The sequence below is a fragment of the Odocoileus virginianus genome, unplaced genomic scaffold (genome assembly GCF_023699985.2).
Source record: "Odocoileus virginianus isolate 20LAN1187 ecotype Illinois unplaced genomic scaffold, Ovbor_1.2 Unplaced_Contig_2, whole genome shotgun sequence".
In the NCBI taxonomy this organism is placed as follows: Eukaryota; Metazoa; Chordata; class Mammalia; order Artiodactyla; family Cervidae; genus Odocoileus; species Odocoileus virginianus.
The window spans coordinates 3,285,016-3,304,579 of record NW_027224319.1 but is presented as its reverse complement, the minus strand read 5'-3'; the positions used below and the strand labels follow the sequence as shown (position 1 = coordinate 3,304,579).

Below are 19,564 nucleotides of genomic sequence, written 5' to 3'. Positions count from 1 at the left end.
AAGCCTGTCTCTAACTGGGGTCATCCCTCTGTCCCCTTCTGAGGAGACACAGATTCCCTCACAAGGGTTGCACGTGGCATCCCCATGCCTCTTGGTGCTGGCTGCAGCACGCTGACGCTGAGCCCCAGCCTGTCTTAATCCATCCACCCAAGTCGCTGTGCGTCCCCATGACGGGCGCCTGGGTGAGCTGGTGATCCCCACGTTCCAGTGTGAGGGGACAAGTGACCTCACACTGAGGAACGCAAAGGGCATTGGCACACAGTCGGCAGCCCCTCCTCCTGCTTGTCGGGGAACGTGACTTTAACCGGGGATTGTGGGTGCCAGGAGACTAGAGAAGAGGGATGGGAGAGGGGGAGGGTGGGGTAACCCGGTTATTTTACCACTATGGGGAGGTGTGGGAGTGGCGGCGTGTGGAACGTGGGCAGGAGGTTAGAGAAACCAGACAGGAAGGAGCAGTTGAAGACCTGCGCTGGGCTGATCAACCCCACCCCCCTGAATTCACGTCCTTCTTGGAACCTCAGAATGCGACAGTATTTAGAAATAGAGGCGTTGCAGATGTCTTCAGTCAAAGGGATGTCAAACCACGGACTTCCCTGGTGGTCCAGTGGCTAAGACTCTGCACTCCCGATGCAGGGGGCCCAGGTTCGATCCCTGGTCAGGGAACTAGATCCCGCATGCCACATCTAAGAGTTCGAGTGCCACAACTAAAGAGCGTGCATGCCACAACGAAGATCAAAGACCCCTCGAGCTGCAACTGAGACCCAGCACAGCCAAAAAAATTCATATTTTTAAAAAGGTGACATCAAACCGGAGCAGGGTGGGCTCCAAATCCAACATTGACTGGTGTCGCTACAAGAAGAGGAGAGACACAGAAGCCAGGAGGAGAGGCCATGTGAAGACAGAGGCAGAGGCTGGAGCAATCCGAGGGCGAGTGAGGAATGAGGAGATTGCTGGCAACCACCGGAAACTAGAACGAGGCAAAGATTCTCCCGTAGCGCCTTCGGAAGGGGCATGGCCTGGCTGCCAACCCTGACTTGGGGCTTCAGGCCTCCAGAACCATAAGAGAAAAGATATTTGTAGCTTAAAGCGCAGAGTTTGTGGTCCTTTGTTATGGCAGCCCTGGAAAATAATACTGCAGAGGCCCACGGTGAGGCACGCTGGTGAAAGCGTTGTAATAACAGCTCATTCATTCATTCAACAATTATTTAGTTGCACCTAGTCAGTGTTGCCCTGTGCTCAGTGCCCGGGAAGGTTCGGGAATGAAGTAGATGTGCTCCTGGCCCGGGGGAGCCCCCAGCTAACAGGAGACAGATGAGCCTGGGACAGTCACACAATGGATGGAGAATCACGCGTTGTAAAAAGTGCGGGGGAAGACAAAGAACAGGTTCCTACGAAAGCGATCGGGCATGAGGGACAGGTGAGGAGTGGAGTAGTCAGGGAGGACTCTGCCAGGAGCTGACGCTTCAACCAGGACTGTGTCGGAGGCCAAGGGGAAGGACCAGAAGAAGGGTGGCTGGGCATCTGGACCGAGCAGGTGGCGGGGCAGCGCTCACCCTTCAGGAACTGAAAGAGGGTGTGGCTGAGCTCATGAGCTGGGTGGGGTGTGGCTGGGAGAGGGAGGCAAGCTCCTAGGGCTTCTGGATTCAAACATCAGTGAGAACACGGATTTCCCTGGTGGTACAGTGGATAGGAATCTGCTTACCAATTCAGGGAACATGGGTTCAATCCCTGCTCTGGGAAGATCCCACATGCCACAGAGCAACTAAGTCCATGTGCCACAACTACTGAACCCAGAGGCTGCAACTACTGAAGCCCATGTGCCTACAGCCCGGGCCCTCCAACAAGAGAAGACATCACAACGGCACCACATCGAAGAGTAGCCCCTGCTCACTGCAGCTAGAGAAAGCCCGCCCTTGGAAACAAAGACTCGGCACACCCAAAATTAGTCAATTAATAAAAAAATAAAAATCAGTGAGAACACTCCCAGCTAAACCCTCACCCCAGGTGGTGATGCTCAGGAATGAATTTTAAAACACGGAGAAGAGGGTGGAGGCCCGGATGAAAAGTCATGATAAAGTGTTGTCATATCCTGGGCAGCAGTGGGTCACCTTAGCGGAATATGCACCCTACACTCCTTCAAGTGTGTGCAGACCTCAGACAGAGTCTATATGGAGAAACGGGCCCATATCTGGCCTCCAAATTGAGAGGAACAGGCAGGAAAGCGGAGGGTGGAGGGACTGCCCTTCTGCCCTTTACAGTAAAGCACCCTGACTGTCCTCTGAGGCTGGGTGGTGCCTCTGCAGGTGTGGGTGCCTTATTCAGGGGCAGTGTTTAGAGAAGAAACGTCTCTGGGTCTCAGCTCTCTCAGTGCTGCCCTGGAGCTCAGAGGCCCTGCTGCTCCTGCACGTGGGAGTCTTCTCCCTGCACAGAAAGGAGGAACCTGGCAGGAAAAGCTGGGAAGGTCGAGAAGCGGGTCTCCCGTGGAGAGTCACAGACGGTGGCACTCAGCAGAGCTTCCCTCCCCTCTCCTGTGACTTGGCAGGAGCAGGCCAGGACCCTGGGGGAGAGAAATTCTCAGCACCTCTGGCTTCAATGGAAGTCTCACTGTCCCGTGTAGGTCTCCATTTTTATGTCTCTGTGCCTCTCATCTCTTTACTTGATAGTATGTGTTCATTTAGCCACTCACTCATTTTTTCAAACAATATCCATTGTAGTCAATATTCTTGAACTGCAAACAACATCACCCTCAAACAAAACCAGGATCTTTAACATGGCCAAACGGGCTGCCACCCACCTCTTCAGGGTCCCCTGCCCTTACTCACTCTGTTCTAGTCACTCATGCCTTGCAGTTCCTCGATGATGCTGAGCACTTTCTTGTCACCGAGCATTTGCACAGGCTATCCCCTCTGCTGGGACCACCCCACCTCCCAGTGTTTACCAACTCCCACTCCCTCTCAGAAGCTGGAGCTCTCCCACTGTCCTCATCATCCCCCCCCACCCCCCACAGTACATTGCCATCTCACTTGGACATCATCCGGCTGCTACTGCTTCTGTCTTGGGTGTCAGGGGATCCACCATCACTCTTGGGAACCCACCACTAAGACCTGAGGACCACTGATTCCCACCAGAATGGGTGGCCTGTCCAGCCTCATTTTCATCATGTGACTCTGGCACGTATACTGGTGGAAACGTTCTTGGAAACAAGCTTACAGAGTGAAACCGGGCAGGTGCCAATGTGCCTTCGGTCAGTGAGGACGTCAGGAAGCCGTCTCTGGGTCACCTGCTGCTCACACCCACTCTCATCCAGTCCTCCTCCATAGGATTCAATGCCTACATCTTTCCTTCCTCCAGGGAATTCCCTAGTTCCATCTAGATAGGCACAGAATGCTCCAATATGCTTCTCCTCCTAGGACAGCCATCCACAAAACCTGCCCAGCAAGGTCAGTGCTGACGTCCCTGCCTTTGGTCACTTTGTTGCTCCTCTTCCTAACCACCTGGCAGAGCTGGGTCTTTCAGAAGGGCTGGGTGTACAGATCAAGGACCTCTTTGCTCTGGGCCTGACTGAAGACCCAGTGCAAAATTCTGTTCTAAATGCCGTGTCGACCCTACACCCCTCTGGTAACACACTCATCCAGACATCTGTCTGTTCATTCAAAAATAATTTAGGAAGTGTTCATTTTTTACCCAATTCACAACCACTATCTATTGAGGGGAAATAGTGAAGGATGAGACACAACCCTTGTTTTTAAGGAGCCTATGTGTTGAGGGAATGGAGTTGGGGCAGTAGAGAGTAGAAATCCAGGTCATTCCAAAGCAATGGGGCAAAGGCATGGAGGAAGGTGTGTGTGGCGGTGGTAGGGGAAGAACTCTAACGTAGCTAAAAGGCTCCAGGAAGGTTTCCTGGAGGGAAGCCTCAGAGGTGAAGAGAGGTTGGCCTCTGGCAGAGTCCCTGGGGATAATGTTCAGAGTTGCCAGATCTCCTTAGCCACCTGTTCAGAGGCCATCTCTGCTGGAGGGAGGGGCCTGATACCCACTCAAGACTTGACACTAAGTGAACTGAAACTACCAAAGCTATGACTGAGTCCATGAAGAGTTAATAAGTCCTTTCTGGGAGGGCTACTACCCACCTCATCCTCTAGTGTGCTTTTATAACTATACCTAGCATACGGTAAAAAGAAAAAAGTTATGACACATGAAGAAGCAGGAAAATGTGATCCATCAAGAGAAAAGAAACATAACAGAAACACACACAGACACTCAGGTGTGGGAACATTTTAAAGATGAGGCATTTAAAATAACTTTAAATATGTTTAAGAAGTTATGTAAAAAGATAGACAAATATAGGAAAAAATGACTAATGCAGTAGAAAAATGAAAACCTATTTTAAAAAAGCAAATGGAAAAATTTGAATTAAAGTATATGGTATCAGAAATGAAGAATTCCTTATATAAGTTTAACAGCAGACTAGGCACAGGGTAAGAAAGAATCGATGAACTCAAAGACATGCAAGTAAATATATAATTCATATGACCCAGGAATTACAGTCTTGGTCATTTACCCCAGAGAAATAAATGCTTATGTTCACACAAAAGCCTATACATACATAGCTTTATTGGTAATAGCTAAAAACTGGAAACAACTTAGATGTCCTAAAGAGAGTATGTACATACCATGGAATGCATCTCAGTAATAAAAAGGAACAGACTACTGATAAATACAAAAACTTGGATGAACTTCAAGGGAATTGTGCTGAGCTAAAAAAAAAAAAAAAAGAAGCCAGTCCTAGAAGTTAAATACCATATGATTCCATTTATGTAACATTCTTGAAGTGACAAATTTATAGAGACTGAGAAGAGATTAGTTATTGTCAGGGGCTAGGGATAGGGTGATGTGGTAGGGGGTAGGGTGGTTATAAAAAGGCAACTGAGGGATCCTTATACTCACTGTTCTGTATCTTGACCACAGTGGGGGACAATGAACCTACCATTGTGATCAAATTGCACTCGACTAAACACATGCACACACATACACCAGATCAGTACAAGTAAAACTGAGGAAATCTGAATAAGATTGGTGGATTCTATTAATATCATTATCCTGATTGTGATATTGTACTGTCGTTCTGCAAGATGTTATCACTGGGGGAATGGTACAAGATCTGTTTGTATTATTTCTTACAAATGCATGCAATTTGATTTATTTTTTTTTTAAGAAAGAAAAGAAAAAAGAACAGAACAGAGTATCAGAAGACTGTGAGATAACATCAATGATCTAACATAAATGTAAGTGATATATCAGAAAGGGAGGGGAGTAAAAAAAATGGGGCAGCAGAACTAAAGATTTAACAGTAGAGAGTCTTCTAAAATTGTTGAATGCTATTTCACAGATGCATGAATCTCATGAACCCAAGCAGGGTAAAAACAAAGAAAACCATATCCAGGGAGTGGATATCCTCAGGGGAAATACCGTAGTCAAACCACTGAAATACAGAGTAGAAGAGAAAACCTTACAAGTAGCCAAAGGAAATAACATATCTTCAGTGGAACAACTAAAAGAATGATGGCTAAAGTTCATCAGAAACAATGAAAGTCAGAAATCAACAGAATGGCATCTAAAATGTTGAAAGAAATTTGTCACCAAGATATCTATATCCAGTAAAAGTAGAGGGAAAACATATTTTTTTTTCCCACACAAACAAAGGCTGACAAACTTGACAGAATTTACTGCCAGTAGAAGCACTATAAGAAACACCAAAGAAAATTCTTTAGGCCAATGGGAAATTATCTCAGATCGAAAGCCAGATCTGCAGGAAGAATCAAGAATACACAAAATGGTAGGTATTTGGGGAAATAAAAAAGATAATTTTTTTTTCTTTTTAAAGCAAAAATAGTAACCAATTTGTATGGGATTTATAGCAAAATAATTTGACAATAATTTGACAGAAGGACAGGAGAGGATAGTTCTGTAAGGGTTCAGTCTGTCCACTGTAAAATGATATAACATAAACTCAAGGAAGATGAGTATTGGTTAAGCTTGCACGTTGCAATTTAAGATACCCACAAAAAATAAAAGAAGGAGATATAATAAATACATTATCTATTAAATACTCATGACAACTAGGCAGAATGGGCATTACCACACAATTTCACAGGTGAAGAAACTGAGGCTTGGAGAGGCGAAGGCTTTGCCTGCAGGCACCAGATTGAAAACAGATGCACCAGAACTCAACCCAAGTTTTCAGACCCCTCAAACTCAATGTCCCCCCTCATCATTCTGAGGTTCAACAAGCTTTCTCAGTGCAGGATCAGACTATGAATATTTTAGTCTTTAGGGCCATAGAGTCTCTGTCACAACTACTGAACTCTGCAAAAACAACCACAGAAAATTCATAAATGGCAGTGTTGTGATAAAATTTTATTTATAAAAACAGGTGGAGGGCCAGATTTGGCCCATGGGTCACTGTTTCTCAGTCTTGCCTTGTGTTACTGTCCAGCGGTTTTTGTTTTTTTTTTCTTTTTTTGGCTCTGGCCTAGAGAGGATCATTGTGACCCACAGTCAGAGCCCAGGGCCACCAGCATAGCAACAGGCTCTCTTTGATCTCTGGCTGTCCACCTGTCTCCCCTGCCTGGCTCCCACGGCCCCACCCCGCCTTATGACAAACAGAAACCTTGGTTCCTTCTCATTCCTGCCTCAGGGGAAACAGCCAATGAGAGGCTTACTGCATCACATTTTGCTCCCTCGCCCTTGGCAACCTTAAAACAAAGCCGCAGTGCTCCCTCCTGCAGCAGCTCACTGCCTTCTCACTGTCTCCACTTGGCCTTTGCTTGATGCTCCCTCTCCTGAGGGCCTACAGCCCTTGGGGTCAGCCCAGCTCTTGACAATCAAGACTTGTAAACACACACACACTATATCTGCAAGAAGCTCACGTGCTCCAATAAAACCATGTGACTTACCTCTGTTGATTCCGTGGCAGCCCAGGCAACAAGTCGTAACTGAAAGGCGGAGCAGGAAACCATGCAACTGCTGTCATTTTGTTCCCCTGGCAGAGAAATCCCAAGACTGTCATTTTGGGCTGCTCAGCAGTTTCCAGTTTACAAAATATCCACAGACTATTTTCAGATTTCCCTTCCAGGACGCCCACCCCACCCACTAGCTGGCATCACTGTGTCAACATTGTGATTAAGGAGATTAAAACCTCTGCTGGGTTAACAAGGTGCTCACGGTCACTGAGCCCACTGAAGACCAGAATCATTCATGCACATATTTACTGAGCACCTACTGTGTGCCTGATGGTGTTCTGGGCCTGAGATACAACAGAGAGGAAAACAACTGTAAGTAAACAAAATGAGGCTGCAAGAGTACCTGCCCTCATGTGTGCCTGACGGTGTTCTGGGCCTGAGATACAACAGAGAGGAAAACAACTGTAAGTAAACAAAATGAGGCTACAAGAGTACCTGCCCTCACAAAGGTGACTTTCTGGAGGGAGAGACACTTGATAAGATAAATATGCAATCTGTGTGGTTATTAGCTAAGGAGCAGGAGATGCTGGGGAGTGGAGTGGTGTTTTGTAGAGAATGATCTGGGAAGACCTCACAGACTGGGGACTAAAGTGGGTGAGAGAACCAGCACTGGGGAGGAGCCTGTTCGGCAGAGGGACTCCAAGCCTGAGCTTGGGAGGCAGGCGTGTGCCTGGTGTGGCTGGGGAGCAGCAGAGAAGCCAGGGTTCCTGGAGCTGAGTGAGCCGGGGGCAGCGTGGAGAGGTGTGGGTGGGAGTGTGGAGTGTGTGGACCCATCCTGCGGAGATCGTGTCCTGTTCGCTCCAGGTTCACTTTGCTGAGCACAGCGCGGGGCACGGCTCAACTCATCAGAGGCTGACGGCAGCCAGTGGGGCTGCAGTAGGGGATGTGGAGGAGCTGGACCGTGCTGGGGAGCTGGTGCTCCATCCTCACCTGGAGTCTGTCCCTGAGTTCCTTCCTGAGGGGAGCGGCCTCTGACTCACATTCCTGGCTCTTGCGCTGAAAGACCAGCATGCGGATAAAAACAAGATGGGATCTGGAAGTGAAGACCTCCCCACCCCCACCCCTTGCCTCTGCTTCTCCCTGACCCCCAAGGTCATCCTCTGGGAGGCTCACATTTATCATCACCCCAGACAGGCTCCAGCCCAGACCTCTGACCCCTGCCCCAGTCCACGGCTGTGCCTCAGCTTGCCTGTCCCACCTGTGACCACGGAGCTCTCAGGGCCAGGACCTGAGAGCAAGGACGCCAGCCATGCTGAGTTCTAGGGGCCTCTGTCTCACTCACCATTTGCCAAGTTCAATCTCTACACAAAGTCAGTGCTCAATACACAGGAGAGCCCGACTTACTACTGTGCTTCCATCAACAATACAGATGATTCCCACCACAGGGGGGTGCTGCCAGAGGAGGGGGTCCCTGTAGTTGGACACCTCTGGTGATGGGGTCACCTGAGCACAGGTGAGGATGGGGGCCTCTCTGTGTAACTGTCCACCCTGGCCCCAGCCTCTGCCCTTCCATGCCTGGCAGCAATGACTTAGATTAATCCTCAAGACAAAACTGACCTCCCCACAATGCCCCCAGTCACCTGTGCGGTTTGCCCTTTGTTTGGCAAAAATAAATTACCAGTTACTACTCCCCAAAACAGGCTTTTGGCTTGGGTATGTGTGTGTGTTGCATGCTGGTATGTATGGTGTGGGGGGTGTGTGTGTAGTATGTGATATAATGTGTGTGTGATACATATGTGGTATATTTGCAATGTGTGTGTGTGTGTGTATGTTGAGGTGTGTGTGTATGTGGTAAGTGTGTGCTCTCTATGGTCTGTGTCTGATAGGTGGGGGCATATATGAGTGTACAGTGTGTGTGTTTATGTGTGAAGAATATGTGTGTGGGAGGTGTGTGTGTATGTGGTGTGTGTGAAGAGTATGTGTGTGGGGTGTTTGTATATGTTGAGGTGGTGTGTGTGAGGAGTATGAGTGTGGGGTGTGTATGTGAGGTGTTGTGTGTGGGGGTGTGTGTATGTTGTGGTGTGTGTGTATGGGGTGTGTGAGGAGTATTGTGTGGGGTGTGTGTGAGGCGGGGTGTGTGTGGGGTATGTGTATATGGTGAGGTTGTGTGTATGTGGTGTGTGTATGTTGAGGTGGTGTGTGTATGTGGTGTGTGTGAGGAGTATTGTGTGGGGTGTGTGTGAGGTGGGGTGTGTGTGTGTATGTTGAGGTGGTGTGTGTATATTGAGGTGGTGTATGTGGTGTGTGTGCAGAGTATGAGTGTGTGTGGGTGTGTGTGAGGTGGGGTGTGTGTGTGTTGAGGTGGTGTGTGTGTGTACGTGGGGTGTGTGTGAGGTGGTCTGTGTGTGTGTTGAGGTGGTGTGTGTGTGTTGAGGTGGTGTGTGTGTACGTGGGGTGTGTGTGTGTTGAGGTGGTGTGTGTGTGTACGTGGGGTGTGTGTGAGGTGGTGTGTGTGTGTGTTGAGGTGGTGTGTGTGCAGAGTATGTGTGTGGGGGTGTGTGTATGTTGAGGTGGTGTATGTATATTGAGGTGGTGTATGTGGTGTGTGTGCAGAGTATGTGTGTGGGGGTGTGTGTGAGGTGGTGTGTGTGTGTGTACATGGGGTGTGTGTGAGGTGAGGTGTGTGTATGTTGAGGTGGTGTGTGTGAAGAGTATGTGTGCAGGGTGTGTGTATGTTGAGGTGGTGTATGTGGTGTGTGTGCAGAGTATGTGTGTGTACGTGGGGTGTGTGTGAGGTGGGGTGGGGGTACAAGTGTCCATGACCAAAGCACAAGGTGAAGCGTTTAGGGCTGTGTCACATTTCTACCCTGAATAAACAGCCCTGACCCTTCAGAAACAGGAATCTGAAGAATTTCCCAGGTTTCCGGCAGAGCAAGGGGAAACCTGCTTTCTTCTACCTTTTAATTAAAATGCCCCACCTCCTCCAAAAGATCAAAATGCTCCAGACTGTCTCCATTAATCAACGTGTGAGTGTCGCGGAGGCAGGAGACTGGGGAGAACTGGAGGCCAATGAGCAGAACTCTAGAGTAAAAATCGGTCGTTTATAAAGTGGCACAAAGCAGATCTGTGATTTCATTCATTTCTGGAGCGAGGCCTGGAGTCCAGGACAGAGGGCAGGGCGGCACCGCCAGGATGGGAGGTGATGAATGAGTTATTTCAGAGCCACAGTCTGCAGCTTTCGCAGTTTCAGAAGGTACACAGGCCTTCCTCTGGGCAGGGGCAAGAGAGGGGGGCTTGCCTATAAATCCCTGTGTCAGCAGACAACTGAGAGATTTAGAAGATAACAGACAGACGCTGACAACCAAGAGTCTAAAAACAAAAAGGATGGTTCAGGTGGTGCAGGCAGGTGGCTGCCCACCGAAGATGTGGGTTCCTTTCCCTCATGCAGACTTGTTGCTGGGGGGGTGGCTGCCCACATTTCCCAGTGGATGGAAGAGAAGCATGCCACTTTAGATTCGGCCCCTAGAAACCTCCTTATGAAAACTCCAGCTCTCTCTGCCCGTATCTGAGGGCTGGGTATCAATGTTCAGCACAACCCTGAGAGCCAAGAGTAAAGACAGAGGAGTCTCCTTCAGCCTGCCCTCCCCACCCCCACCCCCACCCCCACCCCCCAACCCCATCAAGCTGGAAAGGAACAGAGTCCCTCCCCTGCTGCCTTCTCCAGAGGGTTATGTTGCAGGAAGGGGGACCCCTTCCAGGGCCCGAAACTGGGCTCTTGTCTAACACTTGGAAATGAATTGTCCAAGGAGACACATGTGCTGACAAAGCAAGAGATTTTATTGGGAAAGGGCACCCGGGTGGAGAGCAGGAGGGTAAGGGAACCCAGGAGAACTGCTCTGCCGCGTGGCTCGCAGTCTCGGGTTTTATGGTGATGGGATTAGTTTCCGGGTGGTCTTTGGCCAATCATTCTAATTCAGAGTCTTTCCTGGTGGCGCACGCATCGCTCAGCCAAGATGGATGCTAGCGAGAGGGATTCTGGGAAGTGGACAGACACGTGGTGTCTCCTTTTGACCTTTCCTGAACTCTTCTGGTTGGTGGTGGCTTATTAGTTCCGTATTCCTTATCAGGATCTCCTGTCATAAAACAACTCATGCAAATGGTTACTATGGTGCCTGGCCAGGGTGGGCGGTTTCAATCAGTGTGCTTCCCCTAACAGTTAGACTTACAGGGATGAGAAATAAAGTCTGCGGGGTGAGCCCACCATGGTTTAGGGGTTTATCTGCTATAGTTTCCCTGGTGGTTCAGATGGTAAAGAATCTGTCTGCAATGCAGGAGACCTGGGTTCAATCCCTGGGTTGGGAAGATCCCCTGGAGAAGGGAATGGCAACCCACTCCAGTATTCTTGCCTGGAGAATCCCATGGACAGAGGAACCTGGTGGGCTACAGTCCACAGGATGGCAAGAGTCGGACACAACTGAGGGACTAATGTTGCTATTATACTTACATCAACAATTAGCTAATAATTTTTAAAAAAATTATTGCTAAAGATGACTGGTAGAGAAGATACTAGCAGATTGGGACTCCACCAGTGGTCCAGTAGCTGGGGCTCCAAGGTCCCAATGCAGGGGGTTTGGGTTTCGTCCCTGGTCAGGGAACTAGTTCCTGAATGCTGCAGCTGAGACCCGGCTCAGCCAAATAAATAAAATATTTTCTTTTAAGATACTAGCAGACTGAGCAACTTCACTTTCACTTTTCACTTTCATGCATTGGAGAAGGAAATGGCAACCCACTCCAGTGTTCTTTCCTGGAGAATCCCAGGGACGGGGGAGCCTGGTGGGCTGCCATCTGTGGGGTCACACAGAGTCGGACATGACTGCAGCGACTTAGCAGCAGCAGCAGCAGACCACCAAGGTGTTGGTGCATAATTGAGGGGTTTCAGTGCAGGTAAGAACAATGTAACTGGTAACTGAGCTCTACTGCACTCACTGAAGGGGGAACTGACTCCTGAGATGGTAATTTTTGATGGAGCTGAATACTGGCCAAAGCTTGTTATGCTCTTTCCAATACACCATATTGCTCTCCTGGTCCATATGGTTTCTAAGGGCAGGATTCCTGTGTTTTATCTTGGCAGTCTCAAGTGCTCATCAGTGAAATCACAGTGCTATACTTCAAAAGTCTCTCAACCTAGTTAAAAACTAGATAAGGTGTTCTGAAAATAATATGACATGTATGCTTTAGGAAAATTTTAAAGCAATAGGTGGCTCAGTGGTAAAGAATCTGCCCGCCAATGCAGGAGACTGGGTTTTGACCCCCTGGGTTGGGAAGATTCCCTGGAGGAGGAAATGGCAACACGTTCCAGGATTCTTGCCTGGGACATCCCATGGACAGAAAAGCCTGGCAGACTACAGTCCATGGCATTGCAATGTGTTGGACGCAACTGAGAACATATGAAAAACATGAAAAGATGTTAGTAGTTGTTTCAATTCTTGCTGCTATAACAAAGTACCACAGACAGCAGAAACTGATAAAAAGCAGAAACATATTCCTCACGGTTTTGGAGGCTGAAGTCTGAATTCAGGGTGCCAGCTTGCTGGAGTTCTGCCGAGAACCCTCTTCGGGTTGAAGACTGCTGACTTGTATCTTCACACGGCAGGATGCAGGGAGGAAGCAAGCTCTTCTGTGACTCTCATGAGGACACTAATCCCACCCACAAGGGCCGTACCCTCATGACCTCACCCAGTCATCTCCAAAGCCCCACCCGCTAGGTACCGTTACCTTTGGAAGTACGGTCTCAACATATGCATTTCAGGGGGACACAAACATCCAGACCATAATAAAAATCCATTAAAGTTAATTATTAATCAAAACTAAGTTTCTATTACTAGCAAGCTAATGGGTTATCTGACAACTAACAGGTGAAGTGATAACTAAGAATGGAGACCCTCGATGACGTCTGGCTTTTCAGCCTGCTTCCACGTGGTGGCTGCTCTGTGTCCTGCCCGCAGACAGAGAGCCCCCTGGGGAACCCACCTCGAAAAGCCCCACTGGCTCGGCCTGGCCCTGTTTCTTAAGAAGAGAATGACATGCCTTTTCCCTGATAAATGACATTCCAGGCTCAGGGAACGGTGCCACCTTTGGGGTGGCCCTGCCTCCCTGGTTGACCCCAGAGCATCCACTCTATCCACTCAACACTGACCCCTCACCTCACAGGGTCTCACGAAGAGGATTCCTGCCAGGCCCAGTTCTCCTCCTGGTCCTGAGGGGAGCCCGTGAGAGTGCAGGTGCAGCAGGTGTGGCAGGCAAGTCCACCTCTGGGTGGGGCCAGGGCCAACCAGCCCTAAGTGATCCCAGAGGAGGCCTTCTGTGGTGGGAGGGATGGTCTGGGGAAGGATGTTCTGGGATGCTGTGAGGCCAGGCAGCTCTCACCGTGCCCACGGACCCAGGCCAGGTCTCCCTCACTCTTGTCCATGGGATTTTCCTCCTGGTATTTGGAGTGGAGTCAAGCTGACCCCCTGACTTCTAGGTTCCAATGATGAGGCTCAAAGGTGATGGCTTAGGACTTCCTTGGTGGTCCAGTGGTTAAGAATCTGCCTTTCAATGCAGGGGATGCAGGTTTGATCCCTGGTTGGGAACTAAGACCCCACATGCTGCAGGGCAACTGAGCCTGAGCATCACAATGAAGATCCTGCATACCACAGCTAAGACCTGACGCGGCCAAATAAATCCATAACTATTAAAGGTGATGGGTCCCTGGGAGAGCTCAGGCCGGGGCTCAGAGAAAGCCCAGATCTGTCCCCGGGCACCAGGGAGGTGCTCACCCAGCTGTCCTCGGACCAGTGAGTGTAGGCTTGGCAGGTTCTTGACAACTGGAGAGAGAGTCAGAAATCAAGGCTGTGCTGGCAAACCCAGGACGTTCAGGGATGGTCTGCAAGGCCTGTGGGAAGCGGTGCAGTGGAGCAGGCTCGGAATTGCGGCTCGGCCAGCCTCTCATGTGGTCCTGAGCTCAACCCCTTCTGTGGTAAGGCTCCCAGAACAGGGCCGAGCACACAGCTAGCCCTCAGAAAGTGGCAAATGCTTCTTACTGCTGCTGATACGAGGGCATCTCAGGCACACCCAGTGTTCCACACCGGTTGGCTCTTTCAGAGGCCAGACAAGACCTGGAATTCAAGTGCAGAGCTGGAGGCACATGGAGATGAATCATGAGTGTCGGATTCCAGGCGCCTGACTCGGGCAGGCCTGGCCGCCGCCTCCCCCCCCAGGGCCTTGTTACCCCTGTCTCCCCTCTGTCACGTGGGCAGACACGATGGAGACCTGGAGTGAGGTCACCCGTTCTGGACGATTGCTGGCCCCACCCTTGGATCCAAGGCCTCTGCCCACAGGACGGGTCTTTCCCAGCTGTTCCCGGCCACCCCCTCCCTGCCAGCACCACTCACTCACCCATTCTGGGGATTCCCTCTTGCTCGTGGTTGGCCACCCCGGATTCCGATCTCCAGACTCATCAGCTTGGATGAGAGTCTTTGGCCACCCACCCTCTGAAAGTCAGACAGGGATCAGCCCACGAAACAGATGTTTTCTGCTTGTTCGTCGCAGAGTCGCAGAGGAAGAAATGGCGGGGGGAGGGGGTGCAGACTCTTCTCATTTGGTCTACCCCGATGTCATCCAGTTAAAAGCATTTACTTCCAGAGCTAAATTCTGTCTGGTGGTACCACCGGGCTTTTCTAGGGGTACCCCTGAGTGGAATGAGCACAGAATGGGATTGGAAATACTCCCATAACTCACTGTAGGGCCCTGAGCAAGTCTCAGCCTGGGTGAGTCATGGTCTTGTCATCTGCAGAAGGGGGATGGCGGCTTCCGGTTTGGCCTCATCACTGTCTCTAATGCAGTGGCACTGCCTGGAGACCACCCCCCCACCCCCCACCCCAGCCCAGGGTATCAGGGCAGCCCCGAGGTAGCTCAGCTCATCCTCGCCCCATCCTGTGTTCTCCGCATCTCCTGTGACTCGGCGTCTGTCTGGAGCCTTTCCTTGCCCCCCAGGCTGGCTGCTTTTCAAGCTCGGATTTGCACCCTCTCTCCTAGTGGTGGTCACCTTGGGGGCTCCCCCAGGTCCTCCTCACAGGCAGGGGCGCCTGGCCCCAGCTCCCACACATGCTGGTTGCTGACGGCTCGGCTGTGCTCCTCTCCGGAAACCTACCCTGAGCCAGTGGGAGTCCCTCCATCCCAAGATGCCCAGAAAATTATTAACTACCTCCCTCCACCCTGGGCTGGCCCACAGCCAGTGATGGACGGATTTGGGGTACAAAAGCCCAGCCCGCTTCCTCAAGGAGCATCCGCGGTGAGGTTGAGTCAGGAGTGTTGGGCTGCATTCCGCGGGGCCACATACACACACCAGAGCTCCAGTTTAGAATTCCTGGGACAAAAAGAACAAGCTGTATTTCCTCCCAAGACACCCCATTTCTTCCCTCCTGGAAGGCAGGTTGGAGAAGGCAAGCTGTGAACAGGAGGGCAGAACTGGGACTGCGTCCTGGCTCGAGCAGTTATCAGCGGCAGGACGTAGGTAACTCGCTATACTTTGCCAGGCTTCGGTTTCCTTTGTTAAAGGGTGTGGGTCATAATTCTCACTCTGCAGCACGGCTGTGGGGTTTGAAGAGCAGCAGCAAAAGCCCCTGCATGGTGCCTGCTGCACACAGTGACCCTGGAGGCTTGTCTGCCTCCTTCCCTTCCCTCTTGGGCGGAGAAAGACCAAGAGGGCGGCAGGGGGTGGAGGCCAGGGCATCTGGTGCAGGAACCAAGCCCTCTGGCCTGAGTAGTAGCCCGGCAGGAAAGTCATCAGTGCAGGCGCATGGCTGTGCTCACCAGCAGCCTCCTAATTCTGACTTGGGCTCAGATCAGGAATCAAACCACCTAAAGAGGAAAACCAAAGCCAACTTCGGATGCTCAGCTTTAGGTCTGGAGTCTATCCTGTTGGAGCACTAGCCTGCCAAGGGCCGTGAGTGGCTTGCAAGGACTTCTGGAAGGCTTCTTCATGTGGCCTCAAACCTCCAGCTCACACAACCAGGCCATCTGCCCCCAGAAGCCTCAGGCCATTAATCAGGGAGCCCTAAGCCAAGGTAGCACAGAGGCAGCAAGAATAATGGCCACTCCGTGCAGTCACGAGGCGTCCCTAGAGAGCCCCAAGCTTCCAGCCGACATCTGAGTTTTCCTCAGTCTGGTACTTCCAGCAAGATGGGCAATGAGGTGGGGGGACTGGTAGACATGGTGGGTGGCACAGGGGGATTTAGAGGCCAGAGGGCAGGGGTTTGAATCCGATTCTTGTACTTACTGTGGGGCCGTGGTAAAGAATCCATGTGCTGATGCAGGAGATGCAAGAGGCTTGGGTTCGATCCCTGGGCTGGGAAGATGCCCTGGAGAAGGAAATGGCAACCCACTCCAGTATTCTTGCCTGAAGAATCCCATGGACAGAGGAACCTGGCAGGCTACACTCCACAGGGTTGCAAAAGAGTTGGACATGACTTAGTGACTTAACAACAGCAATAACAAAAAGTTTCTACTTATTAACTGTGCAAACTGAGCAAATTACTGAACCTCAGAACCTGGGTTTCTTCATATTTATGGCAGACTCATTCTTTCCCTCTAGGATTTTAGTGGAAATTAAATGACATAATGCAAGGGAACTTGTTCAGTCCAGGTTTTGACCTAATCAAGGCAGTTAATAAAGGACTGACATCATTCCCCACCCCAGGGATCAGGTTCTTCTATTCAATTGTTCCATTACACCAACTAGCTCAGTGACACCAATGAGCTCCTCTGTTTTTAAAACTTTTTCTCCTCTTCGAGAAGAAGTTCTTCAAAGCCATGCCCTTTAGTCCAGTGGTCCTGAAGCTTTACTCACCCACTGTTCTGGACAGATTACGTGCTAAAAAAGGGATCCCTGACCTCATCTTACTGACAGACTCAAGATCACTTAGCTTACCTTAGGAATAAACAAGACAATGCGGCAAATGCACTCACTCCCCTCCTTGAACCAAAGATCCTTATCTGTTTACTTATAGTGAATCTGCATTTGTTGGTACATGCCATAGGATTTTGTCCATTCAGGTCAGCTCTGGGAACATCTTAAATACCTGCTCCAGAGTTCTGGCCCCTGCCTTCCCTTCCAGTCCAAGTCTTTCCTGACTCTGCTTTGCTGTGTTTTGGTCCTGGACCAAATTCATCCCAGTTAAGCTGAAGGTTAGGGAGAGAAAGGACTAGTTAGACATTATGGTTCAAATGAATCAATTAATCCAGTGGTTCTCAAACTTAGCTGGCCATTGGAATCACCCGCGGAGCACCTGTGTCAGCTTCCCTTATAGCTCAGACCGTAAAGAATCTGCCTGCAATTCAGGAGACCTGAGTTCGATTCCTGGGTTAGGAAGATCCCCTGGAGAAGGGAATGGCTATCCACTCCAGTATTCTTGCCCGGAGAATTCCATGGGCAGAGGAGCCTGGCGGGCTACAGTCCATGGGGTCGTGAAGAGTCGGACATGACTGAACGACTAACAACAATCAATCAAATGTGGAGAATCTATTAATAAGATCCCTGATGCCCAAGTGCACTTGAGATCAGTTATACCAGGATTTCTGGGCATGGGGACTAGGCAGAGTATTAAGCTTGAGCCAAGTGACTTAGCTGCTGTTTCTGAGTCAGTACCGTAGTTGCTAAGTTCCCCGTGCATCCCACTTTACAACAGCCCACAAGGAGTCAGGCACACAGCCAAGGCTTCAGAGAATAACAGAATAACTCAGTGTGTTCCTGATTAACTCCTAGAATTGGAATATGGTGACTATTCCAGGATCACACATTTGTCCCGAACTCATACATGACAAACATTTTATTCTATTAAAAAAAAGTCATCTGTTAACTGCTGAACTGCAGGGGACCACATTTGAGCCTACTTCAGAAAAAGACATCGGGGAACAAATACAGATTTTCAGCGTCACATGTCTGGATTCTCCTCCCCTCCCCGTATTAAACAGTACTCAGTGGACTGAGGCCAGTTCTGTTAAGAGCACCTAACCTCTGACTTCCCCAAAACCCAGGATCACCCTAACTACATCACACGGGGGTCTTCCTGGCAGCCAGCTGCTGTGGCTGGAGCACAGGAGGCGACACCCGGGTGGCATCAGCTCTCCACCCCAACCCCCACCGGCGGTGGGCTCGTTCTGGGGGCCACACCCAGGGCAGCATTGCCATCTGGGGCGCACATGAGCAGACGCCTTGTTGAGCTGTGGCGGGCTCTGAGATGGGTTCTGTCCAGGCTGGAAGCAGCTTAGTTCCGCTTCACTTCACAGCAAACGTGACACTCTGAAGGGGCAGTTGGGAGGGGCTGCTCCCCACTCACAGTGCAAAGCGATGCTTCGCCCGAGGGCCTGAGGATCGGCATCAGAACAGGCCCGCCAGGAGAGTCCAGCTGAGCCAGGGTGGAAACAGCCAGCCAGGCAGGGCTGAGGAGCCGGGGTGCAGGCAGCCAGACTAGCCCTGCTTGTTTCTTGAGTCCCAGCTATTTCTTCTTCTTCTTTTTGGTTGTGCCAACCATGCAGGATCTTAGTTTCCCGACTAGGGATTGAACTGGGGTCCAGAGCAGTGAAAGCACCAGGTCCAAACCACTGGACGGCTAGGGAATTCCTCCGAGTGACTTCTGAAGACGCCAGTGTCCATGCCACACGTGGATATCTGGATCCAGCCTGAAGGCAGGAGACCATCTGCCGATCAACAGTGACTGCTCGAGCTGCCCCAAGCCCCCGACATCCTCAGCGGGGACCTGCTGAAGGCAGTGCGGTCTCCAGGGTCCAGAGGTGCCCAGGCTGCTCGCGGGGCTTCATGTTCAGGCTCATCTGCTTCCCTTCCCACTCCCACCCGGCCGAATCTCTGGGGGCTGCACGCGGGGCTAGATGCTTCCCCCACCTGCAACGGCAGAGGTATGTGCTCCCCACCGCTTCACCTGTATTTCTCCTCTGCCCCTACCCACCCTCACCCCAGCACTGGATCACACTGTGGAGGCGCCCTGCAGATGCCAGTCTGTCAGAATGCAAAGGCAGACATTCAAGACACTGGGCTTTTCCCTGAGTCCAGGCCCCAGACTCGTTCCTTTGCCCCAGACCCAGGGGAGGGGCCGCAGTGGGCCTGCAGTCACTCCTGCACCAGGAAGTTGATGAGGGCGGTGCGTGGGGAGAGGAAGGCCTTCTTGATGCTTCGCCCCTGTAAGAGCCTGACACCCAGCTCGCTCTGGAGAACCAGTTCATGGACTTTGTCCTGGTCCTGGGCGACATTCTGGGGTACGGGGACTTTGCCACAGGCTTTGTTGTTGATCTGACAAGGTGAAAAGAGAGACAACCCATGAGGAAAGCTTGAGAGTGGTAGGCAGCCTGACACCCACTGCCCCTAAAGGGAGCTGCTGTCTCTGCGTGGGGAGAGGGCGTGGGAAGAGAGAAAGAAAAGGCGGGACCTGGCTTCCCAGAAGAGCAAAGTGTAGTGAGATGGGTGGGATTAACACCTGAATACCGCAGAGAGGGCAGGGGCACCACCCCATGTTTCCTGAACGCTGCTGCCATCACACCTTGGTGGGAAT

At 50.8% G+C, this 19,564-nt stretch overlaps 1 protein-coding gene, 1 long non-coding RNA gene and 1 other non-coding gene across 6 annotated transcripts in view; 2 read left to right on the top strand and 1 right to left on the bottom strand.

Moving 5' to 3' along the window:
- The first annotated feature begins 590 nt into the window (after positions 1–590).
- Positions 591–663, top strand: TRNAG-CCC (transfer RNA glycine (anticodon CCC)). The gene has a single exon. It is a non-coding gene; the product is annotated as a tRNA-Gly (tRNA).
- A 5,210-nt stretch (positions 664–5,873) lies between these two features.
- On the top strand, positions 5,874–8,656 carry LOC110152314 (uncharacterized). The gene is made up of 2 exons (XR_002318334.2): positions 5,874–7,331; positions 7,824–8,656. It is a non-coding gene; the product is annotated as an uncharacterized lncRNA (long non-coding RNA).
- A 9,153-nt stretch (positions 8,657–17,809) lies between these two features.
- LARS2 (leucyl-tRNA synthetase 2, mitochondrial) overlaps positions 17,810–19,564 on the bottom strand; it is a 258,562-nt gene continuing 256,807 nt past the window's right edge. For all 4 annotated transcript variants that reach the window (XM_070463340.1, XM_070463342.1, XM_070463341.1 and 1 more), the window contains one exon: positions 17,810–19,305. In XM_070463340.1, coding sequence (XP_070319441.1) covers positions 19,126–19,305 — 180 coding nt within the window. In that variant the 3' untranslated portion in view covers positions 17,810–19,125. The remainder of the gene's footprint in view (positions 19,306–19,564) is intronic.